Source organism: Columba livia, chromosome 5 (assembly GCF_036013475.1).
Source record: "Columba livia isolate bColLiv1 breed racing homer chromosome 5, bColLiv1.pat.W.v2, whole genome shotgun sequence".
NCBI classification, from domain to species: domain Eukaryota; kingdom Metazoa; phylum Chordata; class Aves; order Columbiformes; family Columbidae; genus Columba; species Columba livia.
Genome location: NC_088606.1, coordinates 59,660,407 through 59,677,238, shown reverse-complemented (window position 1 = coordinate 59,677,238; position 16,832 = coordinate 59,660,407). Strand labels below are relative to the sequence as shown.

Sequence of the window (16,832 nt, the reverse complement as noted above, 5' to 3'; positions counted from 1 at the left end):
GGATATTTATTATTCAAGAACAAACATCACTTGCTCGATCTCGTAATTCTGTTTACCTTGACTACTCAAACCCCCAAACTATCCAACAAAAACACCCTCATTTTTGCTAGAAAGTTCAAAGTCACTTTGAATTCAAGGACCTGTTCTCAGGAAAAAAAAAAAAGGGTGAGTTTTAGACACAAAGCATTCAGGGGAAGAAAAAAAATATTAAAAATAATCAATATACATCATAGTGTAAGCATAGCTTTGTTTAAGAGTCAAGAGGAACAGACAAGACGGAGCTAGTCACCATTACCTTGGGCTTCTTCCAGTAATCCTGAGGTAGATATCATACAGGAATGCTGGGGCCTTATGGCTTACAGCAATCCAGTAATGATATAAAAGGTGATTGGAAGTTAGATTTACATTGGGCCGTCTGAAGGCCTGTTCGAGAGGATTCCTCTTGAAAGTAGAAATTACATGGTATTCTGAGAAAGAAAAGTTGCGTAACAGCTATGATGATAACCATGTAAAATTTAGTGGTTTTCAAAGTACATTACAGTGTACAATATTTATTACTTCGGTATGCTGTTTAAATAGCCACGCTAACTCTTCAACAATCCACAGGAACAAAACCAAAGTCATAAGCTTTTAACCTAAAATACTGTTCAACTGGTTCTTATTATAACCAAGAGGTCTTTTATGTCTTCATCTTCAGTATCGTATCTTATTGTAGCTTCTCTTACTGTTCCTCTTCCCTATCTTAGAAATGGTCAATTTCAAAAATTCACAGAAATCCGTTTATATAGCATGTAAAGCTATTTAAATAGTTATGTTTTATGAAGAAGGCTATTCTAATCTCTTGCGTGAAGAATAATTTAAAAACACGCTGAGGACTTTGCAAGCATCTGAGGTGCTTTTCAAATGACATTTTTAATGACTTATCCATATTTAAGTATTAAGAAAAAAAAACAATTAGGATGGGACTCCATGAGAAAACTCTGCTGACACATGAAAATTCTGTACATGACACATAAGCAGGCCCAGCGTCTTAAAACCTTACACTGAAAGTCACCTCACATTTGTAACCATTTCTTGTAGATTTATGCCGGTTTTATAGATGATGTTTAAATACCCCAATTCAAATCGGGATATAATGAAGTCAACAATTTTCCCAGTTTGGCTGAAGCAATAATGTTCATAAATACATACATACAGAATGGGCAAAAGTAAGTAAAAAAGCATAAAGAAAGTAGTCAAGAGAAACAAAATAGATTTAAGTATTTAAGTTAACTGAAAGAAAAAACAAAACAAAACAAAATACACAAACAAGTTGAACTGTTTCTAAAACATCAAAAGCTAATGAATAGCTTTACCATGCCGGTCAGCTTGTATTGCTATTTATTAGAAAAAGTATTACAAAGCTTTCGGCATGCCAGTTACATTCTACTCAGGATATCTAAGATGTGAAAAATAGGTGGCCATATTTTCTTAAAGATTACTTTTCCCTGGACATGAATAGTTGAAGCCTCATGTAGCTATCTGAAAATTAAAAAAGCCACCTCAATCAACAATTAACTTAAGGCAAACAGAGCTACACAAGTGCAAACTATAATCACACCTCTCAATTATGCAGCTATACAAAACCATCTAATTGTGGGCTGTTTATCTGTACGTATTTAATAAAGTTGGCATTAAACTCAACATCACTGCTGCTCCTCTGAGCGCTGCTTCTCTCTGTACACTCCCCACACTGAAGATTAGGTCATGGCAGCAAACAGAAAAATCAGATCTCTCATAGTTTGACGGAATGAAAAGAACAAAATAAAACAGCAATAATACTACAAGGGGAGAGAATTAACAGTAGAAGATAACGAAAAAGCACAATACACTGCAAAATTGAGAGGTATGGCCATTATACTAGTTTCAACAATAAAAATGCAATACGACCTACTGATTATAGCCTGTGTTCTTATTATTTATCCTTATTTTTCTGTTAAAGCTCATTAACAAAAAAAAAAAAACATGGCATACCAACTTCACCCCAGTGGAAAGGATTGGTGCCACCTGTTGTACAGTTATACACCATGACATTTCTTGGTCTGGGGGGAAAAAATACAAAAAGGCAAGTTAGAAGACAAACTTTTAAATATAACTTTTTAAAGAGACATACTCAAAGTTATCCTTTCCCTCAACAGCATCATTTACACCAGGAAAAAGCCTTAGTCCTATGTTAGATTTTTTTGTCTCCTGTATCATCTTTCAGTATTTTTCTCCTTCTTTATCATATTTATTTTCTTTCAGAGAAGGCGTCACCTACATTACTGCAGATCGTATTGACTACAACAAGGCCCAGGAAGTAATTTTCCTGCAAAGCTTGTACAACAGTATCAGTAGGTGATGCCTTCCTCTTTGGCGTAAGGAAGTTACACTTTGAGGGACTAACACTGTTAGAACCTTAGATTCTTTTGTCCCAGGGAACAGCATGACACTGATTAGAAGTTCAACAGATGACTGATTTATTGAAATACACAACATCATTTCAAAATGCTTAGTACTCTCTATTGTCACCCATTATACCTATTGACTCCAGAATACCAGGCTGCAGCCAGTGTCGTATTGACAACAACATCTACTGGAACAAGATCTGCTACTGCGCTGTTGGAAGCTCTCATTGTTCGAAGAATTCCTTTTCCTGCCTTGAAGAACAAAACAAGAACAAAAAATAAAAAACAAAAATAGAAGAGACAGAAGATCCACCAGTAAAACATAGGAAGCTTTGCTGCCTTCCCAAAGAAGGAAAAATAAGTATATTCATTACTTACAGCAATGAAGAGACCGCTAGGTCCATTGAAGTTATCAATCCATCCCTATTATGAACAGGGGGGAGGGAAAGGATTTGGTTAGAGCACACTCAAGTTGGCAGTTTCAAGTGAAAATCTGAGAAGTTGCTACAAGTGTAAGGGGTTGCTATGACTCAGACAAGAGATTTACTTGTAAATTCACTGGACCTTTAAAGAGATATTAGCTTATTTCTTAGTGAATAAAATGCAGAGTATTGTCTGTATAAATATGTTTATGTTGAAAGTGTTCCAAGTTTACAAGAATTTTTAGGCTAGCTTCTAGCAACTCAGAGAGAACAGATAAGCAGTTTTGCTATCTATTATTAGTATTTTTCAAACAGAAGACATTCCAGCTCACCTCTAGTGCCAGTATTTAGATACTATATATTTACTGGTTTGACACGTACATTGTACATACTCAAAATGGTATGCCAAGTCAATTATAAGGATTTTAAGGGCTTGAAAGACATTCAGTCTTGAACCAAAGAAGGTATTGCAACACAAATCTCCCACAAAGCATATACGGTATATATCGATAAAGCAAATAGTACATAACTTATGCCATCTCCTGCAAAGCTTACAGGTATGACTAAAAGAAGTGGAGCCAAAATCTCTTTTATGTCCTGCAGTCCCCAGTTTTCTTAGTCATCCTTTGCAGCTACTGACATGGCAAAGCATCTTGAAGAGGGAGAAACAGATGAAGATACACAAAATCGTGAAGTAAAAAGCTGACCACTTACTTTGTCTGTGAAATGGTATCTCCCATTGTGACTGAAGTGTATTGTTCTACGATTAGAAGTAATTTACCCCTAAATATCCCCTCATAAGAATACTGTATTGGGCAGCTTTTGTATCAGAGTTGCTATCTAGAAGCAACCAAGCCCCACCTTTGTAGTCTACAAGATTTTTCCTCTACAGAAGTCACTAGATAAACAGGCTGTCAAGTATGAACTACAGTTTACAGGCAAAGTGAAAACTCAGTGACTTACAGGAAAAGGCTCCTTCCAGCTAGCACCAACAATAGACGGCCTTATAATGGCTGTGTTTAATTTTGCACCTTCTTGTTGTACTAGGTATTCAGCTAAGGCTTTTGTATATGTGTAAGTATTAGGTCTGTCGCCTATCAGTTTAGGAGTAATATCATTCACTAGGCCATCATCCATCCACCTAAAGAAACAAAATAAGAGGCAAGTGTAAATGACTGCATGCTGCTTCACTGGGTGGAGGTACAGGGGGAAAGGGGCAAAGCAATATGTAAAAAGATAACTAGATAAATCAAAAATACTGCAGAAGAACAATTAAAATCCAATCCCCTCAAAATACCACCGAAGACAAACCAACCAAACAACAACTAACAAAAAACCCACACTAAAACCACAGAAGCATTAGCATTCCCCTAGAAGCTGCGTAAGCACAGAGAAACACGAAATTCTGTGGAGGAATTTAGGCAATAATTAAAAACTCAGTTCTGTATTTCAGGTTTCTGCAACAACCCCAGTACCTAACACTAAACTAGCACACTTTTAATCTCAGCTTGATTTTCAGAAATTAGGACTAACTCCAACTGAAGTTAGCATGTCACACACTTCTTTCTACTTTAAACAGCTGAAAGTTTAAAACATTTTCATAAGCATTTGTATATCAAACAATAAGTGTCTGCTGACAGCTTATACTGTGCGTATCTTTAAATAAGCAAAAAACCCTAACTCCCATATTTTGGTGAGTGGTATTTTAGGAGGCTACATGGTTTTAAACCAAAGGTCAATCCCAGAGGCCAGAAAAATCAAGCTCAATAGAGCCTATTACTGATTTTGATTACACACTGCTATTTAAATAATGTGGCAACTGCACACGTAAAACCTTTCTGAAAAAGGATCTTAAGGAAGAATGTTCTATTTGATATCTTACGGCAGCAGTATAGTTAGGCTGGTTTGTTTAAGGACATTACTACCAACTTACAGAAGACTGTTTACACTGACTTCACGCTCATTGTTTCCAATTAAACCATAAAATCTAAACATTTGAGAGTAAATATCAAGAACAAAGAAAAATACTCTTTCACCAGAACATGTGCTCAGTTCCAAAAGTTTCACAACTATTTCATATGATGTACTGTAGAACGGAAGTACATTTATGAACGTCATTAAATATACTCTTTTTCCTTTTCTTATTAAGGTTACAACAAACTTTCTTCTCCTTTAAAGAGGAAAAAAAGACAGACTGCAATGAAAACAATTTTCTCAGTCAAAAAAGAAGACGGTCGCATGTTCAATGTCCACTGAAAGAAGCAAACTGCTATTTTTTTCCCCCCAAGTAATTCACTTATTACACACCAACCACAGAGCAAGTAACAAGAACCCTAATTGTGTCAACTACATTCTCAAACAGTGCAGACAGCAAGTGAGCCTTTGGGACACAAGCACTCTGCTCCTCAGTGAGCATTACGTGATCTAGAAAGCGATGCCGTTGCTCGTAGTGCAGCTGGGGCTCCTTGCATCGCCTCCACCTTTGTGGAGCAATCCCAAACCTTCATAGCAAGCCAGGTCAGCATGTTTCTCCCCTTAATTTAGTTAAGCCTTGAAGTTTCATCTTGCTTCCCAATTCATTCAGCAGTTTGTATTTAAAACTGTAATAACCTCCAGTCACAGCACACAAGCGCAAAGGTGTGCCTCTTGAACTACCTGGGTGTTCTGCACTTCTAAAAAGAACTTGGATTTTACTTTCCTCAGCCAGCCACTATCTTAGCCACATAAATGGAATTTCGCCAACACCGTTATTCTTAGTCACCAATGCTCTGTTACAATCAAAGCTGACATGCAAACTGCCTTCATGATTTGAATTGAGGTAGGAAGAGGAGTAGAAAAGCACAGAGAGACACAAATCTGGTTTTGTGACTCAGTCAGCTGCTGGCAAGAGAGATCACTCTTGTGTAAGATTACAAAAAGTCTTCCCTCATTGCCATGAGTTCTAAAATATAGAGCTGCGCAAGCCCAAACCAAGCCATTTAAGTTACATTTATCCTCCTTGTGGAAAGAAAATGTAGACAAAATTACGACTATTTCAGAATCTCTCATTTGAAAATGTAAAGTCAACATTACAAAAAAAGGTTGGCTCAATGTGCGTTGTAGGTACTTATTTGTTTTTAATGTTAGCGTTCTTCCATTTATAACACCAATCTAAAGACAACACTTTTTAGTTATCTTCAGTTTCATATATCTCTTACAAGGAACAATATTTTGTATGACAGGGAAGTGAGAGACTGACTTAAAATTAGTTATTTATTACATTACACTTATCCGATATTTGCCACCTGTTTCAGTTAGGGTTTAACAGCTACTAAATAAGACCTCAGGACAGCAAATACATAGAGAGAAATACAGAATGAGTAATTTTTTCCCCCAGTAATGCACAATTCAAGACTAAAAACCTACAGAAACATATTTTTAATGTTTTGTCTTCTCTGAATAACTAACAGAACTGCTTCTACAGTAGTGTTTCTGAGCAGTTAAGTAATATTATTTTATTATCTCAGACTGATCTTGCTATGGCTTTTAGGTGGGTATAGTAGAGGCTGCTGTTAGAGGGGACTGTCCTGTTTTCATCCCTTTCCTTCACAATGCCTGTGTGGCATACTTGTAACAGCACAGCTTTTTTGTTTGTAATAGCTCCTGATTCAGCTCATTATAAAGCTGAAAAACTGCCTCTCTCAGCATATAGGAGGCATCACAGATATGATCATCCCCCTCCTTCAGTACCACTCCACACCTAGCTCAGCTGAAAGTGCCTGGAAAACCTTAGTCCTTCCCTTTTACTGAGAAGCATCAGCTGTGCTGTCTGACTTACAAGACACCATAAGCCAATTTCTTAATCTTTCAGGTTCCTAATCATTTAGTATTTCATTGCTAGCAAGCAAGTGGTGATAGACTACTGAAGTAGCTTCATGAAACATAACACATACTCGAGAGCATCCATCAGTTTCTTGGGATCAACAGGAGGCGGATAAACTATTTCTTCAATCTGTTTTCGATTGCAATATGCATAGGCAGTCGATACGTGCATGAATACTTCCAGATTCTTCATTCGCTGTGCCAAGAAGAGGAGCTGTTGTGTGGCAGTCACGTTTAACTGAACAGCATCTCTGTTGATTAAACAGAAACTTGATTAGCGGAAAGCAAGACAAAAACAAGCAAAATCAAACTACTACTCTGTTCACTCCTAGATGCCTCAGTGATGGGTATATAAAGTATTCCTAAAGACCTCACCTTCCCTGGAAAACATCATGGACAGTGTCTTAACTTGCTGCTTAGAACAATATGCTACAGTCTTAATCTAGAACATCTCACAATGTTCAGAATAATTTTCCAAAGTTTTATCCTGTTTTTATTATTATCTTCATGGTCCATTACTAGAGTGAGAAAGTCAGCCTATCTTTGATCTCTTCAAGCTAAATCCTAATCCTACATTTTCAACAAAACATGAAGGAAATAACACAACACAATACCTAGCTGCCACATGAGATGTGTGTCAATTTTAATGGCATCTCTGAACTTCCTAGTCCAAGTTGAGTAAGGTCAACACCTCAGAAGGAAGGCTCGGAGGGCTAGTGAGGTGGGGACTGGCATCTTCTTGTAGGATAGTACCAGACTCATAGCAAAACAGGGTTACAGGAAGGAAAGGAGTGGAACTGAAAAAAGGAAAACCACCAAGAACCACAATTTCATTCTCCAACTTCACTGCTTCTCATTAAAATAGAGTCCTTAAGGACACTGAAAGAGAGCAGGTATAGCTCTACAGTTCCCACCAGAACATAGCTTGCTGACCAACTACTATGATTATTTTATACAGTTCAGATATTATCTCCAGCCTACCAGACTTACTATGGGCACTAGTTTTCTTGTACACAGTGTACTCATCAGTTCAGTTTAAAGAATACAGCTTTATCAAAGTCTTCACAATAAAGTGTTCTATTAGCAAAAATAGAACCTTGGGGCTTCACAAATAACCACTAAGTTTAAGAATGCTTTATCACACATTATTACTGAAGGGTTGGGGTGGCAGAAGAGGGAAGGGCCACTATCCAAAAGCAATTATGATCAACAGAAAATGTTACTTCCCAATAAGTTAATTTTTTTTTAGATGAAAGTATTATTTCAGTCTTCACTGCCTCTTTAAAGAAGTCAAAGGAAGCAATTCATAATCAAAGCTGTACGTGCCATTTTAAGACACAGAAGCATAGGGCAAATAAAAATTAGGAAAAAAGTTCCACAAGCACAAGTATTTTGCTTTCTTGACTCTATTCCCACCACTGGCCCCAAGTCAAGTATTTTGAACTCATCAGTTATTCCTGCTAAATATCTGATGAAGGTTGCTCTAGGTTGTCTTCAGATTTGGAGGGCTCCTCCAGCCACTCCAGCATCTCTGTTAGGAGAGAGTTGAGGCTGGAGCACCTAAATAATGCTCACATTTTCTATTTCACTGAGCAACATACTTAGCCCACCAAGAATGTGGAAACTGCCAAAAGCTTTTTGTACCAAGACCCCATTCCACCAGTCTTCCAAACTGAGGTTTTGACAGGTTGGCAGCTCAACATTTCAAGACCATGAAGCAGCAGTAACCATGAGCCACCTTATGGCATTACAGCACACAGTGTAGCATTCTCAGACAGGTATTTTCAAACTTCGTAACAACTCAAAGAAAATCTGAGTTGAGAAGTGTTTTATGTCAAAGTTGCTTTACTTCCCACCCCAGCCCTGCCCATAAAAATTGGAGTTACTCCTCAAAGTCATTCACCCAAATTGGTATATATGTTCAAGTGTTTCAACACTACATCAAATACTTGTTTTTGCCAGAGGCAAATATAATATCTTGCTTCTGGTACTTTCTCTAGTATTTTCTTAATAGATTTTTTGTAGAATGGACAAGTTTTCAGCATTTAGTTTTCACCTTTTTCCCTGTGCATCTACTTCTCCCTACCTACTCCTTCCAATGCAAACTTCTCTTCTTAATTAAGGACTTTCTGGAGACATTGAAAAAGCTGAGCAATATCTAATCTCCTGTTTGTTCATCAGGTAGAGAGCAAGTGCTACAACATTCTCCACGTATAGTTTCACCAAAAAGTCATCCTCTGAAAATGTGCATTCCCCTTCTAACAAAGATGACTAAATGATTAACTTGTATTCCCTTCCACACACCAGAACCCCCCCACACACACACATTCTAACATGACTAGTTAGCACAGTACATATGGCTACAGCTTATTCGTATCCTTTCTACCATCCCAGAGATCAGCACAACACATGATGTTAGGAAGACTCAGAATAGCAAAATGTTCCTTAGCTTCTTTAACAGCTTCCCTCCAAAAATATAGGGTTTTAGTTAAAAAACAAAAACAAAACAACATAAGAAAAAAAGCAAAACACACACAGAAAACCTGAGGGGCCTATAATAAAAGTACAAAAATAGTTATTTAGTTTCTAAGCACTAATAAAGGCTTTGTCTTTTTACCTAAAGCTTTAAAAAGATACAAACTTTTCCATTTTGAATAGCGTAATTCTAACCTCTGGCAAAGGATTCTGTTCTTCTGTCTTTCTAAGAAGAGCAAATGAAAACCCAGCAACTTAAGATAAGTCTGGGGAAAGATCATTAGCTTAAGGAGCATCACCAAACTGACCAAGCACACAGTGTATGAAGCAGCCTGGCAGGCTGAATATTTGCAGGACTGTGCAGACACCTGATTTACCCTCTCCCTACGAGTACCATTGGTTTACCAGACCAGAGAAGACAGAATTTTAGACTTACCTTAGCGTTTCATTGAATCTGACTGTAGCAGCACAATGAAATATAATATTAACGCATTCTATAAGTTTTTCCTTGATTGGTTGACTAAGGTCCAGTTCAGGCTGTGTAAGTTCACTTGTAATTACTATTATTTTTTCCTTGAAGTCTGGCTGCTCATCTCTCAACCTGTCAAAAAGCTGCCAAAAAAAAAAAAGACTAAAAATTGAAACTAATAGTAATAGAAGATCATAGATACATGTTTCATTTAAGTGACAAAAACCCCTACATGTTCTTTCTATGCAGAATTACACCTCCTTACTTCAAGATCATCAGTAAGTTAAAAATGCATGCTAGGAATATTACAATATGTTACCAACTTCCTATAAACATATTCAGCGATATGTGCACACTTTATCCCATATGGTGAAAGCAGTATTGCATAAGTTGTACAGAAGGTAAGACTTCAATTTGCATTTTGTTTATATATATATTCATCCCTATCCTTCAAAACAGATCTCTACCAATATCAGAAGAATGAATAGTCTATCAGACACCAGGACTCAAAGAAATTTTAAGTAGCAGTCTAAATACTGTAATTTCTTTCAGCAGAAGGAAAGGGAAAAGTCTGCCCACTTTCCAAGCTTGATAATAACTATTCAAATTCTTGTAGACTTGCATGAGTCATGCTGGTTTTTAGGCTTAGAAAGCTTTCAGAAAGCTTTGAAAATTGCCAGTGATTCAAGAAATGCTGTCCTGGATTTACACCAGTTTTGGGGAACTTCCAGATTAAAAAAAACTGTATTTCTGAGCAGTTAAAAGAAAAGGCAAGGTGAAAGCCTGTGTACCATGTTAGAACACCTGATCAAGTCTTATCAAACTGGTGTTCGACTATTCCCACTGAAAAAGTCTCACCTGTATTATATTCCATCAGATACTGTTCTTATAATTAACTGGGCGCTAACGATGTGGCTTAATTCACATAGATAAAAATTCTTGCCTCATCTTATTTTCATTCATTAGTATGCAAGTTTTCCTGAGCAAAACAGTACTGTGGGAATAAAACACACTTGAAAGCTTCACAAGAGCACACCCCTCTTCTTAATTGTACAGGGCCGATATCTTAGCAACTGCTTTAACACAAGTTGATTCAAATGTATTAAAAATCACAGCAGTACTTTTTTCCCCCTCCTCCAAGCATGCAGCTATCCTGAATGCAAATAGTTAAAGGACATTTCTTTACAGAATGAAGTCAGTTCATTTTCAGCTATAAATTACATCACCTAACTGTGCAGTTTCATGTCTCTTAAGGCAACATAAGTTTGTACAAGTTTGTGCTGCTACCAAACAGACTGGTCCCTCTTCTAACTTCATTTCTGTGTTGCTTCTCCTGCACTGGCAAGTAGCAAGTAGTGCCATGGCTGTGTGACTACACAAGCTTTCCGGTTCAACTGAAGAAAGGGGATTTTTGTAGACACCTTTTCAGCTTACTGTGTGGCCACCCAAAGTAGGATCAGTAATATAACACTATAGTAAGAATATGGGACATTTCCAGTGATAGAGGAGTTGAGTTGATTTCTCAGACGTGAATCTTCACCTTAAAGGACAAGGCTGCCAAGACAGCTTTTAAAAGCTCTGCAATTCATAGTTTACACAGTACAGCAAACAGTGCTCACCTAAGGACAGGAAGCCTTTTGTCATTCTGAAAACAACCCTGCTATGTTTTTAGTTGGAAAGACAGTACCTGCCTCCAGGGAACTGAAGCAGCCACCTTTCAACCATATTAATGCGTGGCAGGCATTACAATTGAAAAGCGGTCTCATGGATAACCAGTTAAACAAAGAACCAGTTTGGTACTTTTTGTTTGTACACTGTATCTGTTCTGCCCCTTTTCACATCTATAGCTATGCATTATTCCTACATACCTCATACTAGCACAAAGAGGAACAAGAACAAACACCTAGAACACATACAATATGTATGGCAAATTAACAGAGAAATTAAATATCCGAAGTCCAAAGGAAGTAGAAACCTCAATATTTTCTGCACATTCACCCATTTATATTTTAAATTCTTCAAGAAACTGAATGTCCAAGCATCTGTAGAACACTTAATGAGCACATCCAAATTGTGAAAATTTACTGGCAGGGCCTTTACAACTGGACAATTTAAGACAACATATTCTATTAAAAATTTTCATAGTCTTTCAGAGGAATCTTGATTACCTCAATGCCAGTTTAACAATACACTTTCAATCTAACATCTCATCATGTGATGAAGACAGAAGAAATATCTGGCCCTATTTACATCTCTGCATAGACGTGCAATACCATCCCTTCATGCTCTCACTCTAGCGACTTACACGCAGGATCACCTGAAGCAGCAGTCCTGCTTACCAGGACTTCTGTTGTGAACCTGTTCCACCAAAAAAAGCACTCACCAAGACTCATAAGAAACATCAGGTTATACCAACTCCTGCAGAGATAACAGACTACAAGCAGAAGATTTGGACTCTGATTCAAAAGCCTTTTAAAACACAAGAGTTTCCCAAAAGCTATACTGAGGCCTAAGTCCTACTGAAGTTTAAGTCAGCTCACACTACTGCTTCTCTCCTCCCTCTGCAAATATTCCCCACTTTTCTTCGAGTAACAGTGTATACAAAACCAGGATTCAGACACTTTTCCTTTGTCATCTCAGAGCTCGGTCTGGAGATCTTTCCCTTGTTTCAACTGAGGGAGAATTTGCAACTCAATTTTAAGACAGAATCCCACTGTATCTCATTCTGCTGCACACTATGACACTGCACAGGACTATAAGCAAATGCTTTTGAGCAATGAGCTACATACAGGTTTCAACATGGTTACAGAAAACCATTTACTAGGAACACAGACATCCTCTTGTCTGCTGTAACCTTAATTGGTCAGTTGTAAAAATTCATTGTGTTACTTTAAACAACTTACCCCTCCTAGCCTAAGTGCGTTCATACTTTCTTATTGGATTCCCTTTACGCAACTTGTAAGCGCGCACTTTGTAGAGACTACACTGCATCTCCAACATATTGCCCAAGCCTGAAAAAATAAACTGCCTACTCCTACATCCTATAAGAGAAAGACCTGCATGGAAATAAATAAACTCTGCTCTAGCAGTGTTCATGCAAGGAATCTCTTTCTGTTCACCCTTCTCATAATAAATGGGATACTCTGCGTCAGGAAAATGAGCAACACTGCTGGATGGTTCTGTATGCAATAAGAATGCTCAGACTAGCTCACCAGAATATTAAGGTAATGAGTCTTTTCAGGAAGAAAGCAGAGAAGCTTGCACAGAACATTTAAGATAACCACTATTCTAATTCCATGGCACAGAATTTCAGTACCTTTCCTTTGTTGACACAGGTTTATACTCACCTGTATCACTAACAGAAATCCATAATGGAATCTATTAAGACAAACATTTCTGTTCTGTTTACAAACCTAAGCTCTTTAAACAACCTGCCAGATCACATATTCTCACTGGTAGATCCAATAGCACATTTAAGAAAAAGGAAGTACTAAGCTTCATCTTACAGAAAAGGTGGCACAAGGAGAGAAAGTGACTTGTTTGAGACCTAAAGGGACTCAATCCCATCTTACAACTTCAGTCCACACCACCTCCTGCACTTGATTATACGTTCTCTTAACAAGTTTTAACTTGAGTGTTTTAGTCCTTAATTCTGCAATACGGCTGAACATTCTTCCTGAATTAACTACAGGATAATCTTCCACTACTGGCTTTGCTACAGACTCACAGCTTGAAAACCAATCATAAAAGCACTGCCAGATCATGGATTTCATATTTCTGTTAGAATGAAAAACACTTCACAGCAATATTTTGCATTAGACAAACCAAAGCTGTTCTCAAATGAAAGGGGAACATTATAAAGAAGAACAAAAATGTATTTTGTAAACATGACACATACCTTACAGCTGGTAATTTCTTCTATTCGTTCTTCAGGTGTCTGTCCTGCTTTGCGTCTTACCAATGCATACACTGCTTTCACTTTAGGACAAGATCTGAGCAGTTTTTCCAGAAGCACTTTCCCCATGAAGCCTGTAGCTCCTGTCAGGAGGACGTTCTTTCCTTCATAGTATTCAGGGATGGACACCATTATGACCTTAACAAAAGTTAAACACAAGAGTATATTAAAGAACTTCTAGGAGTTCAGATTTGCAGAAGATATAAATAAACAGTACAGATGCAAACATACAACCTCATACCTGAAATAAATGCTTATCAGCCTTTTTCCCCCCGCCTAGTACTTAAAGATTCATTTTTTCCACCACATTCCAAGAGACCCACAGCGTCACTATAGTCATTTAATATCTTCTTGAAAACTGCCCCTCTTAACAGCGTCTTAAGGAATTAGACACCCACTCAGTCAAGGAAAACGGTTCAACTTTAGTCTATTTTTATCTCTATGTGCATGGTCCTTTACCACTTTAAGTGGCTGTTCCATGTATATTAAAGGTCATATCATTAAAATATAATCACAAGTAGATACTTCAAATATGTTGACAGAAGACAGGGAGCCAGGCATCTGCCAATTGCTGGCCCTGGTATTTTGCCTGTGTCAGCAAAGTCCCCTGTCAGTTTTAGGTTGAGCCTTCCTACAAACATTGCTAGGCCAGGGAGAAGGTATAGTTAGTTTCTTGGTATGAGACCTGCTGGTTTTACATCAATTATAAAATACACTGTTTGACAGGTGATACAGCTTTCTAACCTTTTCATAATTAAGTTTTCCCCCCCCCCCCAAAAAAAAGTTACTAGTATTGTCACACAAACTACAGATTTGAGTTAACCACAAATATGCCTCCTAATGAAACGAAAGGCAAGAGATGATTACTCAAACCTAGCACAAAGCTCAAAAGCATTGTATGTTTTGTTTTGGTTAGGAAGTTAACGATGAGAATTTTCTTACTTTCCCTTCTCTTTATCAACTACTTGGATATTATGTCCAATTCTGATACTGGAAACTCAGACACCCATAGGGCTATTTTTTTTTTTTTTGCATTAATGTAGCCTTCAGACCACAACATTTGTGACCTTTAGGATTCAACCTACACCTCAGGCACACATTCTGTTAAGTCTGATATACCAACATCTTTACTGTAACCCTTAAACGGCTTATTTTTATTGTAGAAGACTGTAACATATGGATGCACATCCACCATGTTGTACCTGTCTTTCTAGGACTACTTAAAATAACAAGCCGATGTAGTAAGAGTCTAGTTGTAGTCTCCTATAGCAGACCCACACAGAAACCATTACAACCAAAACACTACCAAATGGGACAGATTCCATAAAACCATGGTACTAAAAACCCAAGAAATCCCAAGAAAAATGAGTCTCCTTAAACACCAATGGAAAACGTTCCTTAAGCAATAAGAATTACAACACCGAATACCAACAGAGACGAGAGCCTTTTGTCACCTACCACCCAAGAGTAAAGGAATGCAACTTCTAAATATGCTTAGTTCTTTCGAAACAGCAGGCTACCGCAAGCAGGAACTTATCAGGGAATCCAAGAGATGTTGTAGGTTCAGAGTGAACAACTACAGTCTTAATTTGCACCTTTTGCCTGGAAAGTAAGTAACTGTTTTTGGAAAACTTGTCAACATCTCAGGTACCTGTCACATTAAAGCAAAGGTGCTCTAATTTTCTTGTGTTCGTATCACAAAGCCTCTGAATAAACTCTGCTTGGTTACTTGCTAGAAATGAGTTATCACCTGCACAAGCCCCAGTTTCAGCAATCTGGGTACAAAGTCTTATGTTTCACTGTCCAACACTCAAAATCTTAATTTAACTCCCTTATTGGCCAAGGTTAGCTCCTGCATTTATCAGTGAAGCATGTAAAAAACCTGATGGGATACAGTAGCAAGTTTAGAACAGAACAAACACTACTATTTCCTTTGGCCACAGTACCTCATCCAAAATTGTTTCTTTGAAGGTTGGTGAGACTGAGACACAGAGGGGGAAAAAGCTTTTTACATTAAACCATGTTTGCCACATACTTAAGAAATTTTAATGCAAATTTCAAAGCACGCTTTCCGCAATAAGGCATGGGCAGCAAGATACAGCATGCTTATGAGTCATTTTTTCCTGCTTAATGTAAGATGCTGTCTTCTCTCTGCTATTCAAGTATGTCCTCCCCATAACTTTCATTTTCCTCGTCTTTGCATACACCATTCAACTCCATTTCCTCCTAAAAATCCATGTGCTTGCTCCCATGTATAGGATAAGACATCTGCTCCCTCAAAGAGGGAAGAGAGAACTCATGCAACCATTACCATACCCATTTTGTCACTAAGATTCAGTTTTGTTATGTTCCTCCATAATCATCTTACTAATTTACCTGCCTAGCCATAATTCATATCTTTCACTCCTTGAGAGTCCATGGCAGTACTTTAATATCATCAGTTCACTCACCCTTTCTCAACAGAAGGCTTAATACTATTTCTGACATAAAGCCTTATCTTCACCCCGCAAACCTGTTCACACGGCCAGAGACAGTTTTTGGTTATGTTAACACAAGAACCTCGCTACAACAGTCAGTATATGGGCTACAGTCCAACATCTCTTTCTAAAAGCTAGAACAAGGAAGAAAGTTATGCTGCCAGTGGAAGTCTCAGTGTTGCCATGGTCCAGCTTTTCAGCTAACTGAAAAAATTTGACAACATTTAGGATCATACAACGGAAACTAGAATAGAACAGAAAGTTTCATGCCTCAGTTATTTCTGACCGTACCCAAAGGAGTATGAGGCTGATAGTAGATAAAATTATTTTTCTTCTGAAACCCTTAAAGAATACTAGACCTACAAAACGCCCAGGTCCAAAACTCTGATTAAGTATAATGATGACACAGGTTCACGTAGAACCCCACAAACATATACAAACACATTCACACTTGAGAGGCAGCAACACTTTTTTTTAAGGACTGACAGAATTGTTTCCCTTGCAAAACTCTCCATACATTTCCTGTACTGTGCTCTTTGACACCTGGCCTTTGGTAGACTTTATTCACAGCAATTTTCCACATCAAGTTCGTTTTCTACTTCCATTCCTCTAGAAGATTCCAGCTAGAACACAAGATTTGTGACCTTTTCAGAAGTACAATTGCTGCCAAAGTTACAGCAATAAATACTGGAGTTGTGAGGGAACTGCCCAGAAGCACCAAATCTGAGCTAAGGTTAAAAACCATGC

At 37.7% G+C, this 16,832-nt stretch overlaps 1 protein-coding gene across 4 annotated transcripts in view; it reads right to left on the bottom strand.

Annotated features, from left to right (window-relative positions):
* Window positions 1-16,832, bottom strand: part of FAR1 (fatty acyl-CoA reductase 1) — an 87,128-nt gene that overhangs the window by 11,735 nt on the left and 58,561 nt on the right. For 2 of the 4 annotated variants that reach the window (XM_065066303.1, XM_065066302.1), the window contains 8 exons: window positions 13,552-13,746; window positions 9,621-9,796; window positions 6,781-6,960; window positions 3,812-3,989; window positions 2,805-2,849; window positions 2,560-2,678; window positions 2,014-2,081; window positions 296-467 (listed from right to left, as the gene is read on the bottom strand). In XM_065066303.1, the coding sequence (XP_064922375.1) occupies window positions 296-467; window positions 2,014-2,081; window positions 2,560-2,678; window positions 2,805-2,849; window positions 3,812-3,989; window positions 6,781-6,960; window positions 9,621-9,796; window positions 13,552-13,740 (1,127 nt within the window). In that variant the 5' untranslated portion in view covers window positions 13,741-13,746. The remainder of the gene's footprint in view (window positions 1-295; window positions 468-2,013; window positions 2,082-2,559; window positions 2,679-2,804; window positions 2,850-3,811; window positions 3,990-6,780; window positions 6,961-9,620; window positions 9,797-13,551; window positions 13,747-16,832) is intronic. The other 2 variants (XM_065066306.1, XM_065066304.1) reach the window with 1 other exon arrangement.